Below are 26,934 nucleotides of genomic sequence, written 5' to 3' on the forward strand. Positions count from 1 at the left end.
TAGAAACTTCCAACTCAAGTTTTTCTTCATAAGATTGCATCAAAGCATCAACGATATGTTTGGTAAAGGCTTTATTTTGACTATAAGCATGTGGAGAATTTAGCATGGATTGCAACAAGGAAATACAATTTATCAAAGAGAAATTATCATTATTAAAATCCTTGAAATCCAAGATAGTGGGTTCATTAATATCTAGGGTTTTGATCTCTTCAATCCCACTTTTACCAATTTTTGCATCAAGATCTAAAAACTCCGAATTTTTGGAATGCCTTCTAGGTAAAGGTGGATCATATTCAGTCCCATAATTATCAAGATTCATATTGCAAAACAAAGATTTAATAGGGGACACATCAATAACTTTTAGATCTTCATCTTTATTTTCATAGAAACTAGAAGAATACGCTTTCACAAAACAATCTTTCTTAGCACGCATCCTAGCGGTTCTTTCTTTGCACTCATCAATGGAAATTCTCATGGCCTTGAGAGACTCATTGATATCATGCTTAGGTGGAATAGATCTAAGTTTCAAAGAATCAACATCAAGAGAAATTCTATCAACGTTCCTAGCCAATTCATCAACTTTAAGCAATTTTTCTCCAAGCAAAGCATTGAAATTCTTTTGCGAATTCATAAACTCCTTAACACTAGTCTCAAATTCAGAGGGCATCTTATTAAAATTTCCATAAGAATTGTTGTAGGAATTACCATAATTATTAGAGTAATTACTAGGATACGACCTAGGATTAAAGTTTCCTCTATACACGTTATTACCAAAATTATTCCTACCAACAAAATTCACATCCATAGATTCATTATTATTCTCAATAAAAGTAGACAAAGGCATATCATTAGGATCAGAAAAAACACTTCTATTATCAAATAATTTCATAAGTTCATCCATCTTTCCACTCAAAACATTAATTTCTTCTATCGCATGAACTTTCTTATTAGTAGATCTTTCAGTGTGCCATTAGAATAATTAACCATAATATTATCTAGGAGTTTAGTAGCTTATCCTAAAGTGATTTCCATAAAAGTGCCTCCCGCAGCCGAATCTAAAAGATTTCTAAAAGCAAAATTCAATCTGGCATAAATTTTTTGTATAATCATCCACAAATTCAAACCATGTGTAGGGCAATTACGTATCATTAATTTCATCCTCTCCCAAGCTTTTGCAACATGTTCATGATCAAGTTGCTTAAAATTCATGATATCGTTTCTAAGAGAGATTATCTTAGTGGGAGGAAAATACTTAGAGATAAAAGCATCTTTGCACTTGTTCCAAGAATCAATACTATTTTTAGGCAAAGACGAAAACCAAGCTTTAGCACGATCTCTAAGCGAAAAAGGAAATAGCTTCAATTTAACAATATCATTGTCCACATCTTTCTTCTTTTGCATATCACACAAATCAACAAAGCTATTAAGATGGGTAGCGGCATCTTCACTAGGAAGGCCGGCGAATTGATCTTTCATGACAAGATTCAACAAAGCAGCATTAATTTTACAAGATTCGGTATCGGTAAGAGGAGCAATCGGAGTGCTAAGAAAATCATTGTTGTTGGTATTAGTAAAGTCACACAATTTGGTATTATCTTGAGCCATCGTGACAATCAAGCAATCCAACACACGAGCAAACAAGAAGCACGCGAAAAAGAGGCGAACGGAAAGAGAGGGTGAATAAAACGGCAAGGGTGAAGTGGGGGAGAGGAAAATGAGAGGCAAATGGCAAATAATGTAATGCGGGAGATAAGGGTTTGTGATGGGTACTTGGTATATTGACTTTTGCGTAGACTCCCCGGCAACGGCGCCGGAAATCCTTCTTGCTACCTCTTGAGCACTGCGTTGGTTTTCCCTTGAAGAGGAAAGGGTGATGCAGCAAAGTAGCGTAAGTATTTCCCTCAGTTTTTGAGAACCAAGGTATCAATCCAATAGGAGGCCACGCATGAGTCCCTCGCACCTACACAAACAAATAAAATCCTCGCAACCAACGCAATAAAGGGGTTGTCAATCCCTTCACGGTCACTTACGAAAGTGAGATCTGATAGATATAATAAGATAATATTTTTGGTATTTTTATGATAAAGATGCAAAGTAAAGAAAGCGAAATAAAAACGACACCAGAAATATCTTGTTGACGGAAGATTAATATGATGAAAAGTAGACCCGGGGGCCATAGGTTTCACTAGTGGCTTCTCTCGAGAGCATAAGTATTATGGTGGGTAAACAAATTACTGTTGAGCAATTGACAGAATTGAGCATAGTTATGAGAATATCTAGGTATGATCATGTATATAGGCATCACGTCCGAGACAAGTAGATCGACTCCTACCTGCATCTACTACTATTACTCTACACATCGACCGCTATCCAGCATGCATCTAGAGTATTAAGTTCAAAGGAACAGAGTAACGCTTTAAGTAAGATGACATGATGTAGAGGGATAAACTCATGCAATATGATATAAACCCCATCTTGTTATCCTTGATGGCAACAATACAATACATGCCTTGCTGCCCTTACTGTCACTGGGAAAGAACACCGCAAGATTGAACCCAAAGCTAAGCACTTCTCCCATTGCAAGAAAGATCAATCTAGTAGGCCAAACCAAATTGATAATTCGAAGAGACTTGCAAAGATAACCAATCATACATAAAATAATTCAGAGAAGATTCAAATATTGTTCATAGATAAACTTGATCATAAACTCACAATTCATCGGTCTCAACAAACACACCGCAAAAGAAGATTACATCGAATAGATCTCCACGAGAATCATGGAGAACTTTGTATTGAGATCCAAAGAGAGAGAAGAAGCCGTCTAGCTAATAACTATGGACCCGAAGGTTTGAGGTAAACTACTCACACATCATCGGAGAGGCTATGATGTTGATGTAGAAGCCCTCCGTGATTGATGCCCCCTCCGACGGAGCTCCGGAAAAGGCCCTAAGATGGGATCTCACGGGTACAGAAGGTTGCGGCGGTGGAATTAGGTTTTTGGCTCTGTATCTAGTAGTTTGGGGGTACGTAGGTATATATAGGAGGAAGAAGTACGTCGGTGGAGCAATGTGGGCCCCACGAGGGTGGAGGGCGCGCCTACCCCCCTACCTCGTGCCTTCCTGGTAGCTTTCTTGACGTAGGGTCCAAGTCCTCTGGACCACGTTCGTTCCAAAAATCACGTTCCCGAAGGTTTCATTTCGTTTGGACTCCGTTTGATATTCTTTTTCTGCGAAACTCTGAAATAGGAAAAAAAACAGCAATTCTGGGCTGGGCCTCCGGTTAATAGGTTAGTCCCAAAAATAATATAAAAGTGTATAATAAAGTCCAATAATGTCCAAAATAGAATATAATATAGCATGGAACAATCAAAAATTATAGATACGTTGGAGACGTATCACCTTTCACTGTGTCTAATCCACTTGATTCCATCATTTTTTATGAGATGCACCAATGATTGTAACGAATCTTCACGCTTTCTACTAAACCTTTACTACTATGTATTTTGTTTGCTCCTATGTCATGAGAAATTCCAAATGTTGGATTTGTGCCTGGCACATGCCGCAAGCTGGCTCAGTTGCCCCGGCCTTGCTTTTGGAACAAATTAAGTATTTGTGATGAGCTAGTAGATTAAATAATATCCTATTGACAGTTTATATATTGCTTACCTTGCTTTTGCTATATCTTCACAATTTGTGATGTACCAAACGTTTTCTTAATCTGTATGCTCTAAACTCGGGTTTCCTGGGCAACAACTATATACCTTACTTTCGGTATATCTTTAGTGTTTGTGATTTGTACATAACACATTTGGCTTAACCAATTATTCTAATTTCCTCTGAATGTACAAAATGCTTCCGGCTCGTATGTTGTGTGGAATTGTGAGCGGATAACAATTTCACACAGGAAACAGCTATGACCATGATTACGCCAAGCTATTTAGGTGAGACTATAGAATACTCAAGCTTGCATGCCTGCAGGTCGACTCTAGAGGATCTTTTTGTGATGATAGTGTGCAACGTTATGTGAGCAATGCTATGTCTCGCTACTATTACAATCGAATATTTTTCTTCGCTTTATTGTTATCCTAACTTAGCATTACCTGCTTGACAAAAACGTTGGGACCGGCACCCTCGCGCCAAGGCGTGATACCGATCTAGTTAATAGGCATGCAAGGACACGACGGAGAAGCTCAAAAGATCACTGCAAACTAATCACTGCCCTCGTCCCATCCAACGTTGATATCTATAATCAATATGTCGCCCCTTACCGGGCAGACAAATATTTATGGATATGGCATAGACGAGCGCATACCATTTTTCCCTGGTGGTGAGCTTGATTGACTCGTGGCCGAGAGAAGAGATGGGAGACTCGCATGTGCTGACTGGAAGAAGAAGCACCCGAGAGACCGTATGCAAATCAAACAGAATCGACTAATAAGCAGGAGATATAATAGAATTGGTTTACAAGATAATGAGAGGAAAAGTAAGAGGCTATCTCATCTGGTATAGTTATCTCGACGACATCAACTGCGCTCCATTCGGTTTAGAAAAAAGAGTCCGGGACTTTTTTTCGATACAACAAAAATATCATGGCTACTAGTACACTGTGATTTACAAAACTTCCGTTTTTGCTGAAGCCAAACACTTCAAAGTATTCAAAACCATGGTTTCTAAAACATTTCCGCCAAATGCAGCCTTAGAGCAACTCTAACACGCCGACCCAAACGGACGCGTGCTTTGACTGCTTTTCGTCCATTTGGGTCAGTCGACCGCTCGTCGGCCGCCCTGTTTTACGTTTGGGCCGACCGTACATCCAATGCGTAGACCCATTTCATGTTCGCACACAATTTTTAAAAAGGTCCGCGACCATAGATAATGCGAGCGGCCATGCCATTGCCCAGAGTTCATGTGGGTGACATGCTAGCGGTCGTCATACATGTCAACCTTCGAAAAAATCACCACACATTTCATGCTGGCGCACTCGCTCTTCATTTGGTACGACGCGAACTTCTTGCATTCATGGTACTCACGATGAACACGAAGCCATAAGGTAGATGCCTTTTGCTCGGCGCCGACCTTGGAGTCTTGTCCAATGTTCCTCCAACACCCACAAAGGAGTTTGTCCTCCGGTTGCGTATATGCCTTTGTCCACTTGCCTTCTGCGCTTCTTGTCTGCGCCAGCTTGGTTGGCAAGCTCGTCGTCGAACAAAGGCTCCATGTCGATGTCCACTTCATCCTCTTCCTCAAGGCCGCAGTCCTCCGGGAATTCGGGGTCGAGTGGGAAGGTGCTGAGACCATGCCGATCTGGTCTTGCATGAAGGGGTCGTCAATGCCAGCTTGATCAAAGGTGGCGGGCATGAAGAGCGCTCGGCCGTCTTGACTTTGGGTCTCGTCGAGATCGAAGGCATCCATGCCCGCACCATGTGTGAAGGCAGCAACTCCCGCACCGCCTTCAAAGATGATGTTCTCGATGATGAAACGGTTGGCCGTCTCGTCGTCACCGGTGGCCGGCATTCTGTCGAATAGGTTGCAGGCGTCGGGATGCATGTCGGCTGGTATCTCCCACGAGCGTTTTCTCGCTCCTTCGGAGGATGATCCACCGGCCATCGATGTGGCATTGAGGTCGATGCCATGAGCACATGCGCGGGTGTGGACGGCGCCAGCACGATCACCTCCGGCGAGCATTCTCCGGAGAAGCGGGAGGCTTGCGGATAGACATTGAAACTGGGAATCAGCTGCGTGGTAGACGTGCGTGGCGACTCTGGCAGTCCCACCCAAGGAAAAGCCGACGAGCCCGTGTTGGCCAGGGCTTAACCCTAGATAGAGCAGGGCCTCCCTTGTTGCCACGGTGACTCGGGCATTGGTTTCCTCCTGCTGTGCGGCGGCGGAGAGGGTGACGACAGCGGCTTCGAGCTTGCGGTCCCGCGCATGCCTTCGACCCTTCCTCTTGGTCGACTGCACGGCCCGCTGCTCGGGCGTCAACTGCTTCTTCTTGGGCGGCGCTGCAGTCTTGCAGGGCGCTCGGGGCTTGCCTTTGGCGGAGGCAACGAAGGTGAGGCCGGAGGAGGCGAGGGAGGCGAGGTTGGCACGTCGTCCATGGCGAGTGACCGGGAGCGCGAGTTGACGGGAGTTTTTTTTTGGAAAAGTGAGGATAAATGGTGGTGTGTGTGCCGCCGATTGGCGGGCTAGGGGAGGAGTAGGCGGACGTCACACACGTTCGTTTCGTGTTCGCGCGGATGCAAATGAGACCCAAATTTAAGTCAGGAATTGATCGGCAGGCGGGCAAAAAACGGACGCGCGTTCGTTTGGGTGTGCGTTGGATCGACTTCTGTGTCAATTTTGATCCAAGCGAACACGCGCTGACGAAAGAGCGGGCGTGTTGGACACAGTGTCGGCGGAGTTGCTGCTCTCTCAATTTTTTAGCCTATACTAGAACAATGCTCGTGCATTGCAACGAGATACAAATATTCTAATACGCTAGATTGTGATTTACCTCTCAATAATAATGTGATTGTGTATATAAATGTTCATCAAATTCTGACCGTGAATTACCTTATATTTTAATTAATTAAAATGGAATTGGGTTAGAAGGTAAGTAATTAAGGGAATTAATTATTATATTCATGGAAGGTTGGACGAAGGGATGATGGGAAGCAAGGTGAAATGGAACCTTACGTTTTTTAAGTAGTAGAGAATTTTTTAGCCTACACTAGAACAATGCTCGTGCATTGCAACGGGATACAAATATTCTAATACGCTAGATTGTGATTTACCTCTCAATAATAATGTGATTGTGTATATAAATGTTCATCAAATTCTGACCATGAATTACCTTATATTTTGATTAATTAAAATGGAATTGTGTTAGAAGGTAAGTAATTAAGGGGAATTAATTATTATATTCATGAAAGGTTGGACGAAGGAATGATGAGAAGCAAGGTGAAATGGAACCTTACGTTTTTTAAGCAGTAGAGATATAGATATACGGTTCATCAGTCCTACCGCTGATTCACCTTCCTCTGACAATCCGGACCCAACCTGCCATCGGCTGAAACGCGCCGCATCCGCGTCCGACGCGAACTCTGAAGATACCGCTCAAACAGGACAGCACGATAGGCGACGCCGGACGCAGTTTCCTCTTCTTTTCTTCGCGTCGCCCTGCAACCCCACCCACCGCCGCCGCCACCCAGCACCACAAGCCCGCACGATCCCTCTCCGCGTCCTTGGTCGCCGACTTCCGATAAGCTTCGACGCCGCGCTCGCACGAGCTAGCGCAAAGCTCCAGCATATTATCCCCAATTTCGGAAGTCCGATCCCCGGTTCGATCCAGAGCACCCTTTTTTTGTAGGGTTTGGTTTTGGCCCGTGGATCTAGGGTTTGGTGAGCCAATTTTCCCCGATTCCCTTCGATTGCTGGGATTTGTTGTGCCTGCGCATCATGGCCGCGGGGCGCCACGGAGGGTACAGTGGCTACGAGGTGTCGAAGGAGCGGGAGTTCGATCTGGAGGCTTCTAGAAGGGGCAAGGATTACCATCACCGCAACCCTAGCCGACACCGCGACTCAGATCGTCGTCGTGATGGCGGCCGGAGCAGGGACCGGGAGCCGTCAAATGGGCACACCCGCCACCGGTCGCTACATCTGCCACTGAAGAGCCGGCCGTCAGGGAGGAGGGAGGAGAGGGAACCCGGCGAGGTTTCAAGCGGAAGTGGCTCGGAAGAGTCTCGTGGGTGGCCGCTGAAGGCAAGGGAACCTGGTGTGAATGGTGTTGCTGGGGTCAGCAGGGAGGGCGGGGTGCCATCCCCAACTAAGAAGCGAAAATACTCGCCTATTATTTTGGACAGGAATGGTTCAAAGCCTCGTGTCCAAGATTTTGCGAGTAGCATGAAAGATGTAGGCACTGTGGTTGCCAACCTCCCAGATGTTGGCAACCCGAGCAGCATTGATTTGGATGCATCGGTTGATGTACAAAATGTTGAAAGATTACAGGAGCACTGCAATGATAGGGTTATTATGGAGGAGGATGAGGAGGAGGATGCTTATCCAACAATGATAAACATTAGGACTTCACGATGGGCAGATGCTGATGACGAGGAAGAAATTGTGTCGAAGAAGAAGAAAAGCGTGTCACCAGAACAAGGGTCCGTGAAAAAGCTTACAAGCCCAGAGCTTGGAAAGTTGATGATGGATAAAGACTCAAACTCCTCAGTGTCGTCTGACTCTGGCGTAGTACAGTTTAGTGCAAACAGGGATCTTGAAGTAGATAAGGGTGACTACATGGATATCGAGAAGGATGCTGGGGATGATTCTTCTGCTCTTTGTGGGATGCACACTGATTCTGAGAGTCATCGGTGTAGCTCTAGAACCCCAGAGCCCGCAGGGTCACCGCATAGGTGCATTAACATGCTTCAGGGTTGTAGGGGTGTTGACGAGTTTGAGAGGCTCAACACAATTAATGAGGGTACATACGGTATTGTATCTAGGGCAAAGGATAAGAAAACTGGTGAGATTGTTGCATTGAAGAAGGTAAAGATGGAGAATGAACGGGAAGGTTTCCCACTGACTTCTCTCAGGGAAATAAATATCCTGCTATCGTTCCATCACCCTTCGATTGTGGATGTCAAGGAAATAGTCGTTGGGAGTGGTGACAGCACCTATATGGTGATGGAGTACATGGAGCACGATCTCAAGGCTGTCATGGAGACTATGAAACAACCATATAGTCAAAGCGAGGTCAAATGTTTGATGCTTCAGCTGCTAGAAGGTGTGAAGTATCTTCATGACAATTGGGTGATTCACAGGTAATGACCAACTATTGATTTTTCTTCAACCTTTATGCATGTTTCTTAATAGGTTATATTTTTCTGTCTAATGATCTGTCTTGTTTGATAGGGATCTCAAGACGTCTAATATTCTCTTGAATAACCGCGGTGAGTTGAAAATATGTGATTTTGGGCTCTCTCGTCAATATGGCAGTCCACTAAAGCCTTACACTCAATTGGTTGTGACTTTGTGGTACAGGTAAGTCATTAGCCAGCATCAATGTTTTCAAATGTTGTGCTGTTACATTATTATTTAACCACTTACCAATCACAGCCTCACTGTTTGATGCTTTATCGTTGCAGGGCTCCAGAACTACTGTTAGGCGCAAAGGAATATTCCACTGCTATTGATATGTGGTCGTTGGGTTGTATTATGGCAGAACTCCTTTCAAAAAAGCCACTGTTTGATGGGAAACGTGACATCGACCAACTTAGTAAGGTATCTGGTTTGATCTATAATTTCTATTTGTTCATTGTAACTAGATCAATAAAATCTCATGTGAGTAACTTTGACTGCAGATATTTAGAATGCTTGGTACACCTAACGAGGACCTATGGCCTGGTTATTCTAAATTACCGGGCGCCAGGGCCAAATTTGCCAAACAACCGTAAGTGGTTAACCACTTATTGTAGCTGCTTCTTTTGTGTTTTGAGCATGCTAGGTTTGTATCAAAATCTAACCTTCAATTCTCTCCTCAGGTACAATAGATTACGGGAAAAGTTTCCAGCTGTATCTTTCACTGGTGGGCTGACCCTGTCAGAGGCTGGATTTGACCTGCTAAACAGAATGCTGACGTATGACCCTGAAACGGTAATATATGCCCTATAGAGAACTAGCTGATTCTCCCCTCACCTTTTACCTGTCTGAACATATTTGCCTTCTTCTTACAGCGCATATCAGCAGAGGATGCGTTGAACCATGAATGGTTCTGTGAAGTACCATTGCCTCAGTCAAGGGATTCTATGCCAACATTTCATTCCCTTAATGAACAAGACAGGTACTGGCATTTTTTCGTATAAGCTTTAACCTATCAGCATAGTATGATTTTTTTTCTTGTAGTATGGTTTAATTAATGTTTCATTCTTCAAACATGTAGGCGCATGATGAAACGCATGAAGAGCCCTGATCCTCTGGAGGAGCAACGAATGAAAGAACTGGGGAGCATACACGACCGTGGAATTTTTGGCTGAGCCCTGATCTTTTGGTTTGCTGCAGATGCCAATCTTCAATTAACATGAACCTAATGGAAGTGCATGTGTTCCAAGGTCAGACGTCCACTGGATATATGAAGTACACCGTCTTCTTGGTGTCTGGCGACAGTTGGTGGCCTTCTTTAGCAGGCATGGATGCATAATCAGAAGGGGATACGATTTCTCCTTATATTCCGTGCTAGGCACTATTTCATTTACAGGGTTAGCTCTTCCCCAACTTCTGGTCACAATGAACTCTACTTTACTTGGTCACAATCTAATCCACTGTGCATTGTAAGGTGTGCAAATATCTCATACAGCTGCATCATATGGTCTGGCCTATTCACAGCTATTGGGTACACCAGTTTCACATACCGATCTTCTGTATGTAAAGTACTGTAAAGTGTATTCCTTGTAAACAACAATCAATGAGATCTTCTCACTTCATTTTTCCTTGTTAAGCACATTTTATTTTGATCTTTGCATATTCTCTGCAAGAGATGAATGAAGCGAAGAAGGGGAGTACCTTTTGCTTTTTCGCGAGGAAACTGATGCATAGTAATGCAAATTGTAAGGTAATATGCTGAGGAATTAATTTCCCACTGATGTGTTATCGTGCTATATAAATTCGACGTATTTATCATTTTTTATCTCTGTGTTTGTGGATGTTCTGTGTGAATGGTCTTGTAAGCTCAGGTGAGCTTTGGCGTTGTTTGGAAATATCTAAAATTACACATACATATTTTATGGCTTATTCTGCTTGATATGTTCATGTTGTCTGTTATTGTACTATATGAAATTCTAACTTACATAATGAATGCAAACCAAAAAGGACAAATTAATACTTATGAACTTCTTTTGTGCAGTCAATGCAACTTCCGTCGTAAGAGAACAACTAATGTCGTCTTAAAAACACAACTAATTTTATATTGCGAAATGGAGACCCTTCATTTCTGTTATTGTTTGCTTTCCTGAAAACAGGAATTTGAGAGCAAAGTTTGGAAATTAACTTCCCATGACCTTTGTTATCCCAAATCTAGATGCTATTTTGTTCTGCTTTTATTATTTTCAGGATTTTGTTCTTGTTTGGCCTATCTTGCCTGATGGATAAAAAGCCTTTCTTGCATTGTTGAATGATACTATGTTTTTCACCTAGGCTTTCATTTTGTGTTGATTACGTTTTGGGAACCGACACGTTCTACAAAATGTAAATGATTTTCAACAACCGACCTAAATTTGTGAAAACACATCAGTGGCCAATTTTTTAGAAGTTTGACTAAAATGCTATCCTTTTGTGAACTGGATGGAGCACTAGTTAGTGAAAGTTGTAAAATGTTTTTGGTTCTTAGGTACCGGTTTGCCCTTCATGAAAAGTTTATGCACTCTTACTCATATGCCATTCTTTTAAGTATTATTATTTATAAGCCATAGTTTCTAACCCTCTCCGTATACCCAGCAATCTGTTAGGACTACCCTTGTATATAAAAGGGTTATTCCTCACAAATTCCTTGATGGTATGCAAGCAATAAGGCTGAAAACAATGACATGCAAGGGATTGGTTTTAAGAGTAGCATATACGGGAGTTCCTTATATGATAATATACTTGCATGCACGTAAGTATCGTCCGTTTAGTGAGGCAGTCAGTTTTCATTGTTTCAGTTTCAAGTCATTTGCTATGTGCAGGACATCTGATGATAGAAAAGCTAGTCTGATTGGTGTCCATGATTGAATGTTTGTTTGGACATAGCATATCTTCCTGTGAAATCAGTTAATCCAGTTCTCTTACTCAATTTTAACTTTGAACTATGAATTACTTGTATTGTGTAAGCTGCTTGGAGAGTTGATTGAACTCACTTAAGTGTTCTGTGACCCGTCTGCAGCTTAAGCTGTGGCTATCAAGACAGGAAGCTCGAGTGCTGTCAGCTTACCTTTCTTAATTGACTTTCTTTGTGGAAGGTATCCAAGCTCTGTTACTCTTGTGAATCTTAGTTGGTCAGTATACTATCCTATCTTGGTATGTTTTCTTGCTAGTAGTTTTCCTTGGTAACTGATTACCATTTCCTTGGTTGACAAATAGATTATTTTTAAATCTGTTCAGAGTTCAGGCGATCTCATCATTTACCTTAATATTGCTACATGATCCCTTGAAGAGTTGCCTGTTTTCTGGTTCTATATTTCCGAAGATGCACGCCATTGTCATGAAATGCTGCACTTTATAATTTGATAAAAAATTGTGGATTCCGTATGCTTTGCTTACTACAGGAAAACTCACGGGTGCTGGTAAAAACAAGACTAGTTTTCATTTAAATAAATCATGTTTAGTTTCCGTAATGTTCTGATAATTTACCTACGGATGCCTTGTAGTTATCAGTTCATTTTTATTTAATCCCTTATCCCTGTCAACCATGTGCCACCACCCACCAGTGGACATGATGATTCTTGGTTGAACATTTGTTGGATAATTCCAGTAGTTAGTTATTTGCAGTGACCTATTAATTGCTCTCTCTCAAGTAGATAGTACCACCGGTGGAGAAGAGAGCCCTGTTTTTTTAATAGATATGGCCCTTTTGTATTGAATTCCTTGCCCCACTTCTGAATGCAATGCTTATCAGCACTAGAAAAGCCAGAACACAGACCCATACATTTTGTTCTTTTGGCGAGGGGTATTCTGTTGTGGTATTTGGATTATTTTTACAGTTTATACATCTCTTCAAATTGCTACAAATCTGTAACTTATGTAGTGGTCAGAACTAACCTAGATAAGGGCGGAGTGAAACAAGTTTTAAGTGCAAATGAAGTGCTGGCTCGTGCCACAGTTGCGCCTAATCGGACTGCTTGTTAGCTATTTCTGTCTTTGCTGCTTGCGACTTGGGCAGCATGCTGGCTTGTGCCGGTACAGACGGAGAAAGGAATAGGAGTGAGATTCGGCCAAGTGGGATGTTGATATGATGTTTATGTTTGCATCGAGACAGCTCTCTCTCAAGTAAATGGTACCACTGGTGGAGAAGAGAGCCCTGTTTTTATAGATATGACCCTTTTTCATTGAAATTCCTTGCCCCACTTCTGAATGAAATGCTTATCAGTATTAAGCAAAATCAGAACACAGATCCATTTATTTTGTTCTGTCATCGAGGGGTATTTATAGAGTTCAGATCTGTCGAAATTTCTACAAAGATGGTGTGGTTCTTGCCACTGCTGCGCCTCATTGGGTGCTACTCGTTAGCTATTTCTGTCTTTGCTGCCAGCGACTTGGGCGGCCTGCTGACTTGTGCAGGTACTGACAAGGGAAAAGGGAATGAGTGAGATTCAGGCAAGTGAGATGTTGATGCGATGCTTGTGTTTGCATCAGAGACAGAAGTGAGTGCTGGATCGAACTGTTTATGGGTTCTGACTTGCGTATCCTTCATGAATTCCTACAAAAAATCATGTACCAATCTATTATTTTCTATCCTTGTTTTCTACTCCCTCTGTTCCAAAATAAGTGTCATGGATTTAGTTCAAATTTGAACCATGTCAGTTATTTTGAAACAGAGTATTTGTATAAGTTGATTGTATTGTGTTAGTTTGGATAGAAGACATGTCTGTATTCCGTGAATGCAAGATCATTCTCAAAGGCATGCCGGTTTCCAGCGCATCCTCTTGGTCAGCTGTTGCAGACGAAATGCCTGCAGCAGAGCATTCGACGATGAACCTTATTGTACCTTTTCAAAACAAATTAGTACATACGTTTTGAATATAAATGCTATCTAACATCGTTAACCATTTCTCTCTTTTGCTGTCGTTTGTAAGTCAAGTCAAGGGTCAATTCTGCTATAGCCTGAGTTTTTGAATGAAAGTGCTGAAATTTTGATCAAATAAGTTTGGCTTGGAAACCTTGTAAAGCATGGCAAGGTCTGGTCCAGTATTTGATAACCTTCTGCTCAGCTAGACACTTAACTATGTACTATCGAAACTGCCTCCTTTCACGCGAACATTTTGAATAGAAATGCTATCCAGCTTCAATAGGCATTTATTTATTTTTGTTGTCGTTAGGTCAAGGATCAATTGTGCTGTAGCCAGAGTTCTTAAATGAAGTGTTTAAAGGTTTTGATCAAAGTTTGGCTTGGAAGCCTTTTAAAGCATCGCTAAGGTCAGGTCCAGTATTTGATCTTGGACTATCGAGAACTGCCTCCATTCATGATGTATGTGCATTTGATTTTGACAGTAAATATCTTGATTCCTACTCAATAATTCAAGATATCACCTGAGCCTGCCCCCGATGCAATTTTTATTGCATGTTTTGCAGGTTCACGTTTGGGAATTAAAGTGTATTAATCATTATTCTGTGTGGATTATGGTTTGTTAGTAGTGTTAACATATGATCTTAGTAGTGTTAATATATGAGTAGTAAGGTGGAGAAGTGCTCTTTTATTACTAATGTCTGCTTGTATTGTATTTTTGGTTGCACCACCTGTGCCAGCTTGTCTCCAACTGGATTAGCCTGTCCTAACCCATCATACACTAATGTCTGCATATGAAGGATAAAATCACCTAGGTAACTAAATATGAGACTTTGTTTAGTTCAATTTGAACTGCAAAAACGTCTTGTGTTTAGTTGCAGCGGTAGCACTAGCTTGTACTCTCCAGTTTATTTTATGTATATGCCCTTCCTAACCCTGTGTACAGCAACGATGGAACTTGAATTAGCATTGCGGAGGCAAAGAAGCTTCTTTGGTCTCTCTGGCTTCTGACCATTTGTGTTCTATCAGACTGAAAAAACCCTAAGGTGTTGCAAGAGTGCCTGCTGATGTATTACTCCCTCCGTCCCAAAATAACTGTCTCAACCTTAGTACCTTAGTACAACTTTGCAGTAAAGTTAATACAAAGTTGAGACACTTATTTTGGGATGGAGGGAGTATTTCTTTTACCTCTTAGGGTTATGGCTGTATCTATCTAAATTTGGTAAAGTGATGTAGTATCAAGATGAGTACAACTTGTTTTCTTTTTCCTGTAATGTGGTAACAATGAATAGTCCCTGACAGTTTTGCTGTCTGAGATTTCTGGATAATGTGCAAGCTGATTCACCTGAAAATATGTCGTCATGAGATAAAGCGATAATTTGTTTGTAGCGGGCTTTGCTAGCGACAGTGAACTGTAAAAATGTTGATTTAAACTTGTTTGTCGCGGGCTTTGCTAGAAACAGTGAACTGTAAATCATGTGCATATTGTTTTTCCTAAGTGATGTACTTTCCTCCCCAAACAACATGCTCCGCGTTGATATTGCATGGATCTTGTTAACATTTTTTTTAACACCACAACTTTTAGTTAAAATAAATTTTGTGAGTTTAATTTGCACAGATTGTACATGGGCCTTTTTAGTATATAATCCACAGATATATATATTTGCTCATATGATGTATAGACCTTTCTCAAATTTGGTTATGAAATGTGCTTCCATCGTGAGGTATATTTATTGGTCATGTGATGTAAATAATTCTCTCAAACTAAAAGAATTCTCTCAAATTCGGCAAGGGGTGCGAGGAAGAAGATGAAGGAAGCGGGAGAAGAAATTACCCTTTCCTCTCTTTTATAACCACCTTAGTATAAAGTTGTCGTTTCACGAGACGTGGGTGTGGGGTTATGGCGCCCTCATCATGACCATATTGACAAGACTGCGCTTTGGCTCATGATAGGATAGGCCTGATGATAAGATCTGACTTGCAGGGCTCTGTTCTCTGTGAGCTCCTTGCAAGAAGTAAGCCGGAACAAAGCCGGAACAAAATCTTCAAGGGGCTGAGCTCCCCAAGGTGGGCAAAAGGCAGGGAGCCCGCTTGAGATCTCGGAGCTCGACCTCTGCCCCGCTAATGGTGTAATACATCGGGGGTGGTCCATAGGGAGCCCGACAATAGGCATGCTGAAGGGCCTACTCTACCATGGGTGGCAACTGGGAGCCCAGATCATTGGATACACCTCAACAAATCATCTTTTCCTCCACAAGCCATCTTGGCGGCGGGCTAGATCAGATCTCTACATTGTAAAACCCTAGCCCACATCGAGCATATCAGGTGAGGGTTGCGGGGTTCCCATTCCCATCCACTCCCGTAGAAACAAACTCTCGGTAGCTTCTCATACTCTTCACTGTAATCTCTCGCAAGAGGTATGCCCATCATGAATATCAACAAGTAGGACATAGGGTATTACTCCTCAAAGGCGAGGCCCGAACCTAGGTAAACCCTTGTGTGACCTCCGATCTAAGACTTCCGGCCATGTTGGCAACCCTACCGAGGGTACTGATCTGATCTTGCACAGTCATGTGGTATAAACCACCAAGAGGCAGAATCAAGATTGCAACCCAACGCACTCGGACGCTACAGAGAGATAATGAACAACGTCCTAGCCTGCAGCGACACTCCTTAGAACCTTCTCATTCCCTCTAGTGGCGACGGGCATTCTAGGGTGAGGCTACGATCTGGTGAGCGAGATTTCGACCCCGCGTCGTCCACAGTTTCCACCGAATCTAGATTCGATTCCACCAATCCCAACTCTCTCAAGTACTCCCAATCCTCTTCCTTCAACAGTGGTTCAGGAGGACATCGGGGCAAATCACGGTTCACTGCCCACTCCTGGTCACGGGTAACGAGGTGAGTTGGGGGCGTTGGCGGTGGTGTAGGTTCTGCCATGGAGGTCATGTCCACTCCATTCCTGGCAATGGGTGCGGCGGACCAGGAGAGCAATATGGCTAGTGGGGCTGACAGTGTCCCATCTGAAGCAAAAGAGAAGATTGCCATATTAATGGAGAAGCTCAATCTCACATCTGGAGAAGCTACAACAGTCATTTTGCAGGACGAAAATGAGGAAGATTTGGTGTCCTTGGAGTGGTCATTCATAGGAAGGGTACTATCCACAACCACTCTTAATATGCAGACGATTATGGCGGCACTAAGGCCAGCTTGGGTAAACCCTAAAGGCATGAATCCTAGAGCTATTGGAGACAATATGTTTATTGTTGAGTTTGCAACTAAGATGAATAAAGTTCGAGTTGAAGCGGGATCTCCATGGACTGTTGGCAAGCATGCAGTGCTCATTAACATTTTTGATGCTAGACAGAGACCATCAGATGTTCGCTTTGACAAATTAACTGTTTGGGGTCGCATTAAAAACCCAAGATTTGAACTGATGAACAAAATTTGGGGAGAAAAACTTGGAGCAAAGCTAGGAACAATGGAGACTGATGATGTGGATAGAAGGGTAGAGCTTGGGGGGGGGGAGGGGCTGTCTATGAGTTAGAGTAATCGTGGATATCTCCAAACCTCTGTTAAGGTGGGTTACAACTTATTCGAAGAATCACCAAGAGTATGACACTTGTGAGGTAGTGTATGAGAGGCTCCCACATTACTGCTTCTAATGTGGCTTGTTGGGACACTCTTCCATGGAATGCCCCAGACGAGGTGAGAGGGATGCAGAGGGTAAGCTACCTTGGAATGCCGATAGGCTGTGTGTCAAGGATGATAAGAAGAGAAGTTTTCCAGGTTCCAAATCAGTGCAAAGTTCACAATCAAGTGGCAAATGTTCACACTACGATGACAAAAGAGGGAATCCCATCTCCGTGCTAAAGCGAAGATTGTCGAACCAAACACTGATAAATTGCAAGAGGAATATGTAGTCATCTCTCCTATGAATCTGAAGGTTCAAAATCAGAAATTAAAAAAATAAGGTGGATCAAGGCATGGTGAGTAAGCAACTTTTTTATTTAGGGGCTACAAATAGTCATGTTGTTGGGCAAAAAAGGAAGCAAATAAAGGTATATAGACCCAAAGGACCATCCACAAATGCAGAACTAAAGGCGGAAAACAACAGTAAGGCCATTGGGTGGAAACAGTGTGAATACAAGCGAACCAAGTACAACTTTGGGTCAAATGTATGTAGAAGGGAACATTGATTCTTATAAGAATGTAACGCCCACGATGCGGCTATATCTCCCACGTGTCGAGGCATGACTTAGAGGCATAACCGCATGTTGGTTTTGTCGCAAGAGGGGTAATCTTCACACAATCCCATGTACTAAATAAGAAAGGGATAAAGAGAGTTGGCTTACAATCGCCATGTCACACAATACATAAATAATTCACACATCATCCAAATACACTCATAGACCGACTACGGTCAAATCCGAATAAAAGGAAGATAAACCCCAAATGCTAGATCCCCGATCGTCCCAACTGGGCTCCACTACTAATCATCAGGAAACGAAACATAGTAACGACCAAGGTCCTCGTCGAACTCCCACTTGAGTTCGGTAGCATCACCAGCACTGGTATCATCGGCACCTGCAACTGTTTGGAAGTATCCGTGAGTCACGAGGACTCAGCAATCTCACACCCGCGAGATCAAGACTATTTAAGCTTATGCGTAGGATAATGTAATGAGGTGGAGCTACAGCAAGCGCTAAGCAAATATGGTGGCTAACATACGCAAATAAGGGTAAGATGAGAAGCTACGCAACAGTTGTGAAGCTAGAAGTGATCCTGAAACTACTTACGTCCAAACATAACCCAAGACCGTGTTCACTTCCCGGACTCCGCCGAAAAGAGACCATCATGGCTACACACGCGGTTGATGCATTTTAATTAAGTCAAGTGTCAAGTTCTCTACAACCGGATATTAACAAATTCCCATCTGCCACGTAACCGCGGGCACGGCTCTCGAAAGTTTATACCCTGCAGGGGTGTCCCAACTTAGCTCATCACAAGCTCTCACGGTCAATGAAGGATATTCCTTCTCCCGAAAAGACCCGATCAGTCTCGGAATCCCGGTTACAAGACATTTCGACAATGGTAAAACAAGACCAGCAAAGCCGCTCGACTGTGCCGACAAATCCCGATAGGAGCTGCACATATCTCGTTCTTAGGGCACACCGGATAGGTCAAGCTACGAGTAAAACCAGTCCTCAAGTTTCCCCGAGGTGGCCCCGCAGGTTGCCTGGTTCGGACCAACACTCAGAGGAGCACTGGTCCGGGGGGGGGGGGTTAAAATAAAGATGACCCTCGAGCTCGCGAAAACCCAAGGTGTAAGGGCATATTTATCCCTAAGGTGTTTTGGTGATTGATGACAACTGTAAGTGCATCTAGTGCCACCCCTAGTTGGTTTTGGAGTATTGACGACAAACCTAGTTGAGGGACTAATGTGTTTGTGAGAATTGCAGGATAACACAGGTAGAAGTCCCTCATTGATTCGGTTTTACTACCAGAGATGACCCCTAAAAATGTATGAAGACATTGAAGTCAAAGGTGGTATATGAAGATATTCACATTGAAGACTATGACAAAAGAAGACACGTTATGAAGCCTATGGAGCTCGAAGACTTAGATCTTTCGTAGTTCTTTTTCTTTTGTGTTGAGTCATAGGAACCACCGTACTGTTAAGTGGGGTCCAGGAGAACCAGTTAGAATGACTGAAGTGATGCCTAAACCAAAAACCCATGTCTTCAATTGAAGACAATGAGAGCGAATCTTGTCCAGAGCCAGACAAGTCAGCTTTGCTTGTAGCCCAAGTAAAGTTGCCATGAGAGTTTGAAATCTGACCGTTGAGACACGTGTCAGTTCCTTAGTGACCCAGGGTCATTTCGAACAAATTAGGTCGGGTTGCCAAGTGGCTATATATAACCCACCCCCTACAACCATAAACGGTTGGCTGCTCAGATTTCAGTGCACGGCTTTTGTCGTTTGAGAGCAACCCACCTCGAAGCCTTTGAGAGAGAGAATTCCTTGCGAGGATAAAGCCCTAACCACCCAGAGCCAGAGTAAATTGGGCATCACTTAAGTCTTCTTGTCTGAGTGATCTGAAGACTTATTTCACTTGAGGACTGTGCATCCTCCAGACGGTTAGGCGTCGCGTTCAGAGCATCCAAGAGACATTGTGGATTGCCAGTGAACAAAGTCTGTGAAGGTTTGGGAGTCTACCTTGAAGACTTACCAGAGTGATTGGGCGAGGACTATGTGACCTTAGCTCAAGGAGAATACGGTGAGGACTTGGTGTCCTGAGCTGCGTGTTCAGGACTGGGTGCCCAGGACTGTGTGTCCTAAGGTTTAAATACCTAGCTGCTCCAACCAGACGTACAGTTGTCACAGCAACTGGAACTGGTCTAACACATCATTGTCTTCAACGAGTCACTGGTTTCATCTTCACTTCCTTTTACTTACTGTTACTCATTGTGAAGCCATTGCATGCTTGCTATACCTTTTGTCTTCACAACGTAACTGTATGATTTGTTTGGCTTCATAACTTCTTCCTACCTGATCCTTATTACACTGCAGCTACTTGTCATTGTGCTTTCACTCTATTGAATACTTGACCATGGCTTGCCTAGTGTAATCTAACTTCCGCTGCATAGTGATAGGCTTATCTCTACTGTTTGTCTTCATAATTTCCACGTTTTGAAGATTTTCATAAAAATCGCCTATTCACCCCCCTCTAGTCGATATAACGCACTTTCAATTGGTATCAGAGCAAGGTGCTCCCTTGTTCTGTGTGATTCGGTTTAACCACCTGGAGTTTTAGCTATGTCGACTGCAGGGATAATCAAAGTCTCCGCTGCGTGCCCCGTCTTTGATGGAACTGAATATCCCTATTGGAAGAATAAGATGCGTATGCATCTTGAAGCCATTGACGTCGACCTATGGTATGTCATCGAGAACGGCGTTCCCAAGGCTGGAGAAGGTGTCACTGCTGCTGATGTCAAGAAGTTCATTCAACTGGACTCTACTGCCAAGAACATCATCTGTGGTCATCTGACCAAAGGACAGTATGGCCGTGTGAGTGCTTTGAAGACATCCAAGCTAGTCTGGGACTGGCTCTCCAAGGTCAATGAAGGCATCTCAACCCAGAGAGATCAAAGAATCAGTGTCCTTCGCAATCTCTTCAACTGCTTCAAGCGAAATGACAATGAGAATGTCCAGCACACATTTGACAGACTCACTGACATCACAAATGAGCTTCAAGCCCTCGGCGCCACTGAGATTACCAAACACGAAGTCGTCAAAACGCTGCTGAGATCACTTGATAGTTCGTTTGACATTCTAGCACTGATGATTCAAGAACGTCCTGATTTCAAGACACTCGATCCATCTGACATACTTGAGAGGCTCAACACACATGAGTTTCAGCTTTCTGAGAAAAGAGATATCTACGGTCCAAACTATGGGCGAACTCGTGCCTTGAAGGCAAAAGCTATTTCCTCATCTGAAGAAGAATCTGACAGCAATTCTGATGATCCTGAAGACATTGGAAGGGAACTTGCAATGCTTGTGAAGAAGTTCCAAAAGTTCACCAAGAAGAAAGGCTTCAGAAAGTCTTCACGATCAAGCTCAAGGAATGATGAAGCTTCTGCTCATGACTACAAGAAGAAAACATGCCACAAGTGCAAGAAAACTGGACACTTCATCTCTGAGTGTCCACAGTGGGACAATGAGAACAGAAGGAAGAAGAAGAGCAAGGAATATGACTCTGATGACAAGAAGAAGAAGAAATACTCAAAGTCTTCTTCCAAGTCTTCCTCAAAGTCTTCATCACACAAGAAGAGCTCATCTGGCAAGGCACGTGCGTTTGTTGGCAAGGAAATGGATTCTGAGGAGGAATCCGCTTCTGAGGAGGCAGAGGTGGAGTCTAAGGAGGAGTCTGATTCTGGCATTGCAAGTCTGGCTACAGCATACGTCGCCAAGTCCATCTTCAACACTGAAGACAATAACTTCATCACCGACACCGATGCAAATGACAAGGACGACTCCACTCCTACCTACTGCTTCATGGCACGCGGTGCCAAGGTAAACACACGCACTACTCGCTATCAAACATCTAGTGACGATGACTCTGATTGTGATTCAAAACCCAGTTACAAAACACTTGCTAAAATTGCAACTGAACAACAAAAGGCCATGGAACATATTCAAAAACTATTAGATAGAAGCGATGATCTGTTGGGTGCTGAAATGACTCGATCTGAATCCTTAATTGAAGACATAAAAAATCTTCAGGTTAAGTATCAGGAACTTGAAGATCGTCTTGATACTCTCTCAACAACTCATGAAAAGCTTTCCTATGATTATCTTCAAAGGAAGCAAGAACTTGAGAAATTGAGAGCGGCTCATGAAGATCTTCAAAAGGAAAACGAGTCACTTCACGCCGAACAGATCAGTTCCGCTCAGGAAGGATTTGAACCACCATGTCTTAAATGCATTGAGCGTGATAATGCTACTTCTGTTGCTGAATGTTCCACTGCTACTGCTGTTGCAATATCTTCAATTGTTGATGTGGTAACTAACCCCTCTGCTGAGGATACCATTGCTATTGCTGATGAGAATGCTAGGTTGAAGACATTGCTTGAAACAGGGATGTACAAAAGTCTTAAAGGACATCAGACATTATGTGATGTCCTCAAGAAGCAGATTCTGAACCGAAACCCTAGGAAAGAGGGTGTTGGGTTCGTAAGGAAAATAAATGCAGATGGCTCTTACTGGAAACCTGAGCAGTACCCCAAAACCAAGTGGGTTGCTGCAAAGGAACCTTTAGCAGATCCATCCAATTTATCTGGCTTCACTTGTGCTAACCCCATTATCATTGATGAATCCTTTAATGCAAACTATATACTGTTTAAGAATCAGAATGGTGAAGTGTTTGCCAGGTACATTGGTACTAACTGCAGGAATGGACCGTCTATGAAAGGTGTCTGGAAAATCTTCCTGTGAATGTCTTCATGACACCTCACTTGAAGAAGACAAACCTCAGACCAAAGGCTTCATACGGTCCCAAGGCTTCATACAAACAGAGGACTCACCTGAGTCACACTAACGCAAATGTTTTGCAGGGAAACCATACTCAGGCATATGAATATGAGAGCGGTTCATCAAACCGTCATGTTCATATGACCAAAAATTATTCTGCTTATTCTTATGAGTACTATTGTCCACCTGCAAGACTGTTTGCTAAGGCTTCAAAGCCAAAATTCTCAGATGCTGCACTTAGACTTATTGCTTCTAAGCCACCCTTCAAGATGTGGGTGGTTAAGAAGGCTTAACTCTCTTTTGCAGGGAAAGGTCTCCAGCAGAAAACCAAAATCTTCTGACGCTATTGCTGGGGACCTTAAAAATCTTGTAGGGCGCAAGATAAAATTCCCGAATGGCATCATTATGTACTTCGTTCCTGAATCGCATGCTACTCTCCCTATTAGTCCTAATCTGGATCTAAGCTTTCATAACCCACTGGTTCGTCAAATGTTTTTGCTTCACAATTCTCTTCGTGAAGCCTATCCCCCTAACTGCACTGTAGGGTACGACACCAGCGTCTTCAAAGTCTTCAGAATGGATTATTGACAGTGGATGTACAAATCACATGACTGGCAAAAGAAGCCTTCTTATGGACTCAACCTTACGTCCATCCGACAAGAGCCACATCACATTTGCTGACACTGGTAAAAGTACGGTATTGGGTCTAGGTAGAGTTGCAATCTCAAAGGATCAACACATGAATAAAGTCATGCTTGTTGAATCCCTTGGCTTCAACTTAATGTCTGTCTCAATGCTCTGCGATTTGAACATGATCGTAATGTTTGGAAAATATCATTGTCTTGTACTAATGGAATCTGACAAGTCTCTAGTGTTTGAAGGGTATCGAAAAGATGATCTATATGTGGTAGATTTCTCAGCAGGGCCACAACTTGCAGTATGTCTTCTTGCAAAAGCTTCAGAATGCTGGCTTTGGCATCGAAGGCTTGGGCATGCTGGCATGAGGAACCTCCACACCCTTGCGAAGAAGAAGCATGTCATAGGCATCGAGGGCGTCAAGTTCAAAAAAGATCACTTATGCGGTGCCTGTGAAGCAGGGAAGATGACGAGGGCAAAACATCCCTCGAAGATAATCATGACCACTACTCGACCCTTCGAACTGCTTCACATGGATCTTTTTGGTCCCACTCACTACTCAACTTTTACTACTACTGCTTGCCTCTATGGCTTCGTCATTGTTGATGATTACTCTAGATATACTTGGGTGCACATAATCCTTTACAAGACTGAAGTGCAGGATGTCTTCAGACGCTTCGCCAATCGTGCTATGAACAATTTTGGCGCCAAGATAAAGCACATCAGAAGTGACAATGGGACTGAATTCAAGAACACTGGCCTTGATACATATCTTGATACCTTGGGCATCACACATGAATTCTCAGCTCCGTACACACCACAGCAGAATGGCGTCGTCGAACGCAAGAACAGAACACTCATTGAGATGGCCAGAACGATGCTAGATGAATACAAGACTCCAAGAAAATTCTGGACTGAAGCCATTGACACTGCATGCCATACAATCAATCGTGTTTATCTTCACAAGCTTCTGAACAAGACATCTTATGAGCTCCTTACTGGCAAAAAGCCTAATGTCAGTTACTTCAGAGTATTTGGCGCAAGGTGCTGGATCAAGGACCCACATCACACCTCAAAATTTGCACCAAAAGCACATGAGGGTTTTATGCTTGGATATGGAAAGGATTCGCACTCCTACAGAGTCTTCAATCTCTTTCATTACAAAGTGGTTGAAACAGTGGATGTGCGGTTCGATGAGACAAATGGTTCACAAAGAGAGCAACTGCCAAATGTGCTAGATGAGATTCCAGCTAGTGAATCAATCAAGCTAATGGGAACTGGAGAGATTATACCTTCTGAAGCCCATCCTGAAGAAGAACTTATCATCTCAGCACCTGATCAACATGAAGACAATGCTCAGCCTGAAGACATTCCTCCCAACAACAACATAGATCAGCAAGAGCAAAGTCTTCGCCCTGTACATCCTTGTGTTGCCAATGAAGTGCAGATTGACAGAATAATTGACAGCATCAATGCACCTGGTCCACTCACTCGTTCAAGGGCAACTCAGCTAGCAAATTTCTGTGGGCACTTCGCATTCGTCTCAATATCAGAACCCAAGAAAGTTGAAGAAGCCTTCATGGAACCTGAATGGATTCAAGCTATGCAAGAAGAGCTTCAACAGTTTGAGCTGAATAATGTATGGGAACTGGTTAAGCGTCCTGATCCACGGAAGCACAACACAATAGGCACCAAATGGATATACCGCAACAAGCAAGATGAGCATGGTCAAGTTGTCAGAAACAAAGCTCGTCTCATTGCTCAAGGATATACTCAAGTGGAAGGCATTGACTTCGATGAAACGTTTGCTCCTGTGGCTAGGCTTGAAGCCATACGCATACTGCTGGCCTATGCAAATCATCATAACATACTTCTATATCAAATGGATGTGAAGAGTGCCTTTCTCAATGGCAAGATTAAAGAAGAAGTGTATGTTGCACAACCACCTGGCTTTGAAAATCCAAAACATCCTGACATGGTATACAAGCTCAACAAGGCGCTGTATGGCCTCAAACAAGCCCCTAGGGCCTGGTATGACACACTCAAATACTTCCTGAAGAGCAAAGGCTTCATACCTGGTTCCCTAGATCCCACTATTTTCACGAAGACATATGATGGTGAACTGTTTGTGTGCCAAATATATGTGGATGACATTATCTTCGGCTGCACAAATCAGAAGTACAGTGAAGAGTTTGGATATATGATGCAAGAGCAATATCAGATGTCCATGATGGGGGAGCTGAAGTACTTCCTTGGTCTTCAAATACGACAACAATGCAATGGCATTTTCATATCTCAAGAGAAGTATCTCAAAGATTGCCTGAAGAAGTTCGGTATGCAAGACTGCAAGGGCTTCACAACACCAATGCCAGCCAAACATCATCTGGGTCTTGACGACAATGGTAAAGAGTTCGATCAAAAGGTATACCGCTCCATGATTGGTTCTTTACTTTATCTATGTGCATCTAGGCCAGATATTATGCTTAGTGTTTGCATGTGTGCTCGATTTCAAGCGGCACCAAAGGAGTCGCATCACTTAGCTGTGAAGCGAATTCTTCGATATTTGGCTCACACCCCAACTCTAGGATTATGGTATCCAAAGGGCTCAGAGTTTGATTTGGTTGGGTTCTCGGATGTTGATTATGCTGGTGACAAAGTTGATCGCAAGTCTACATCAGGCACATGTCACTTTCTGGGACGATCACTTGTATGTTGGTCTTCAAAGAAGCAGAACTGTGTATCTCTCTCCACTGCTGAATCTGAATACATTGCTGCTGGATCTTGCTGCGCTCAGCTTCTGTGGATGAAGCAAACACTCAAGGACTATGGCATTCATCTGAAGCAAGTGCCACTATACTGCGACAACGAAAGCGCCATCAAGATTGCCAACAACCCAGTTCAGCACTCAAAGACAAAGCACATTGAAATTCATCATCACTTTCTCAGAGATCATGTTGTGAAGGAAGACATTGATATCATACACGTCAACACTGAAGAGCAATTGGCAGATATCTTCACCAAGCCCTTGGATGAGAAGAGGTTTTGCAAGTTACGGTGTGAGCTAAATATCCTGGAATCCTCAAATGTCCTGTGATCAGGCACACATCCTAACCCTTATGCATATGGATGACTTAGATGTGCAACACACGAAGTAAAGTATATCTTCAATCAATGAAGACATACATTCTAAGTGTGAATACATTAATGTGGAATTTGACTTCGGAGCGCCACGATAATTGTGCGCCGTGTCTGGGTCTAATACTTCCTATACGGTGGGTAACGCCACCACCAAACGTTCTATTTTGAAGTGTTTCACTCTTGGCGTTACCTTGCAATGTCTTCATATTTGGTTTGGCTTCAATCTTAACATGTCTTCATGATTATCTTCACTACGTTGATTATATAGATATATATACTAGTGTTCTGTCCTCTACAGCATTCACTTATAGCTATGTCTTCTTGGTTGAATCTTTTGAACTAAGTGAATGTGATCGGACCCTAATATCTCTATGCTTTCTATCTCAAATTCTATCT

The 26,934-nt window shown here is 43.0% G+C and overlaps 1 protein-coding gene across 2 annotated transcripts; it reads left to right on the forward strand.

Annotated features, from left to right (window-relative positions):
• Positions 1 to 7,098: 7,098 nt before the first annotated feature.
• LOC125513712 (cyclin-dependent kinase G-1-like) lies at positions 7,099 to 10,456 on the forward strand. 2 transcript variants are annotated; one of them, XR_007286096.1, is made up of 8 exons: positions 7,099 to 8,797; positions 8,889 to 9,017; positions 9,122 to 9,257; positions 9,338 to 9,426; positions 9,518 to 9,629; positions 9,710 to 9,816; positions 9,916 to 10,231; positions 10,309 to 10,456. XR_007286096.1 is itself a non-coding variant. In XM_048678877.1 (7 exons), exons 1-7 carry the CDS (start codon positions 7,437 to 7,439, stop codon positions 10,007 to 10,009), a joined length of 2,028 nt encoding a protein of 675 aa, XP_048534834.1. In that variant the 5' UTR covers positions 7,099 to 7,436; the 3' UTR covers positions 10,010 to 10,456. The 2 variants fall into 2 exon arrangements, 1 of the variants encoding a protein (XP_048534834.1); XM_048678877.1 differs by having other exon boundaries at positions 9,916 to 10,456.
• Positions 10,457 to 26,934: the final 16,478 nt, after the last annotated feature.

Source organism: Triticum urartu, chromosome 6 (genome assembly GCF_003073215.2).
Source record: "Triticum urartu cultivar G1812 chromosome 6, Tu2.1, whole genome shotgun sequence".
NCBI lineage: Eukaryota > Viridiplantae > Streptophyta > Magnoliopsida > Poales > Poaceae > Triticum > Triticum urartu.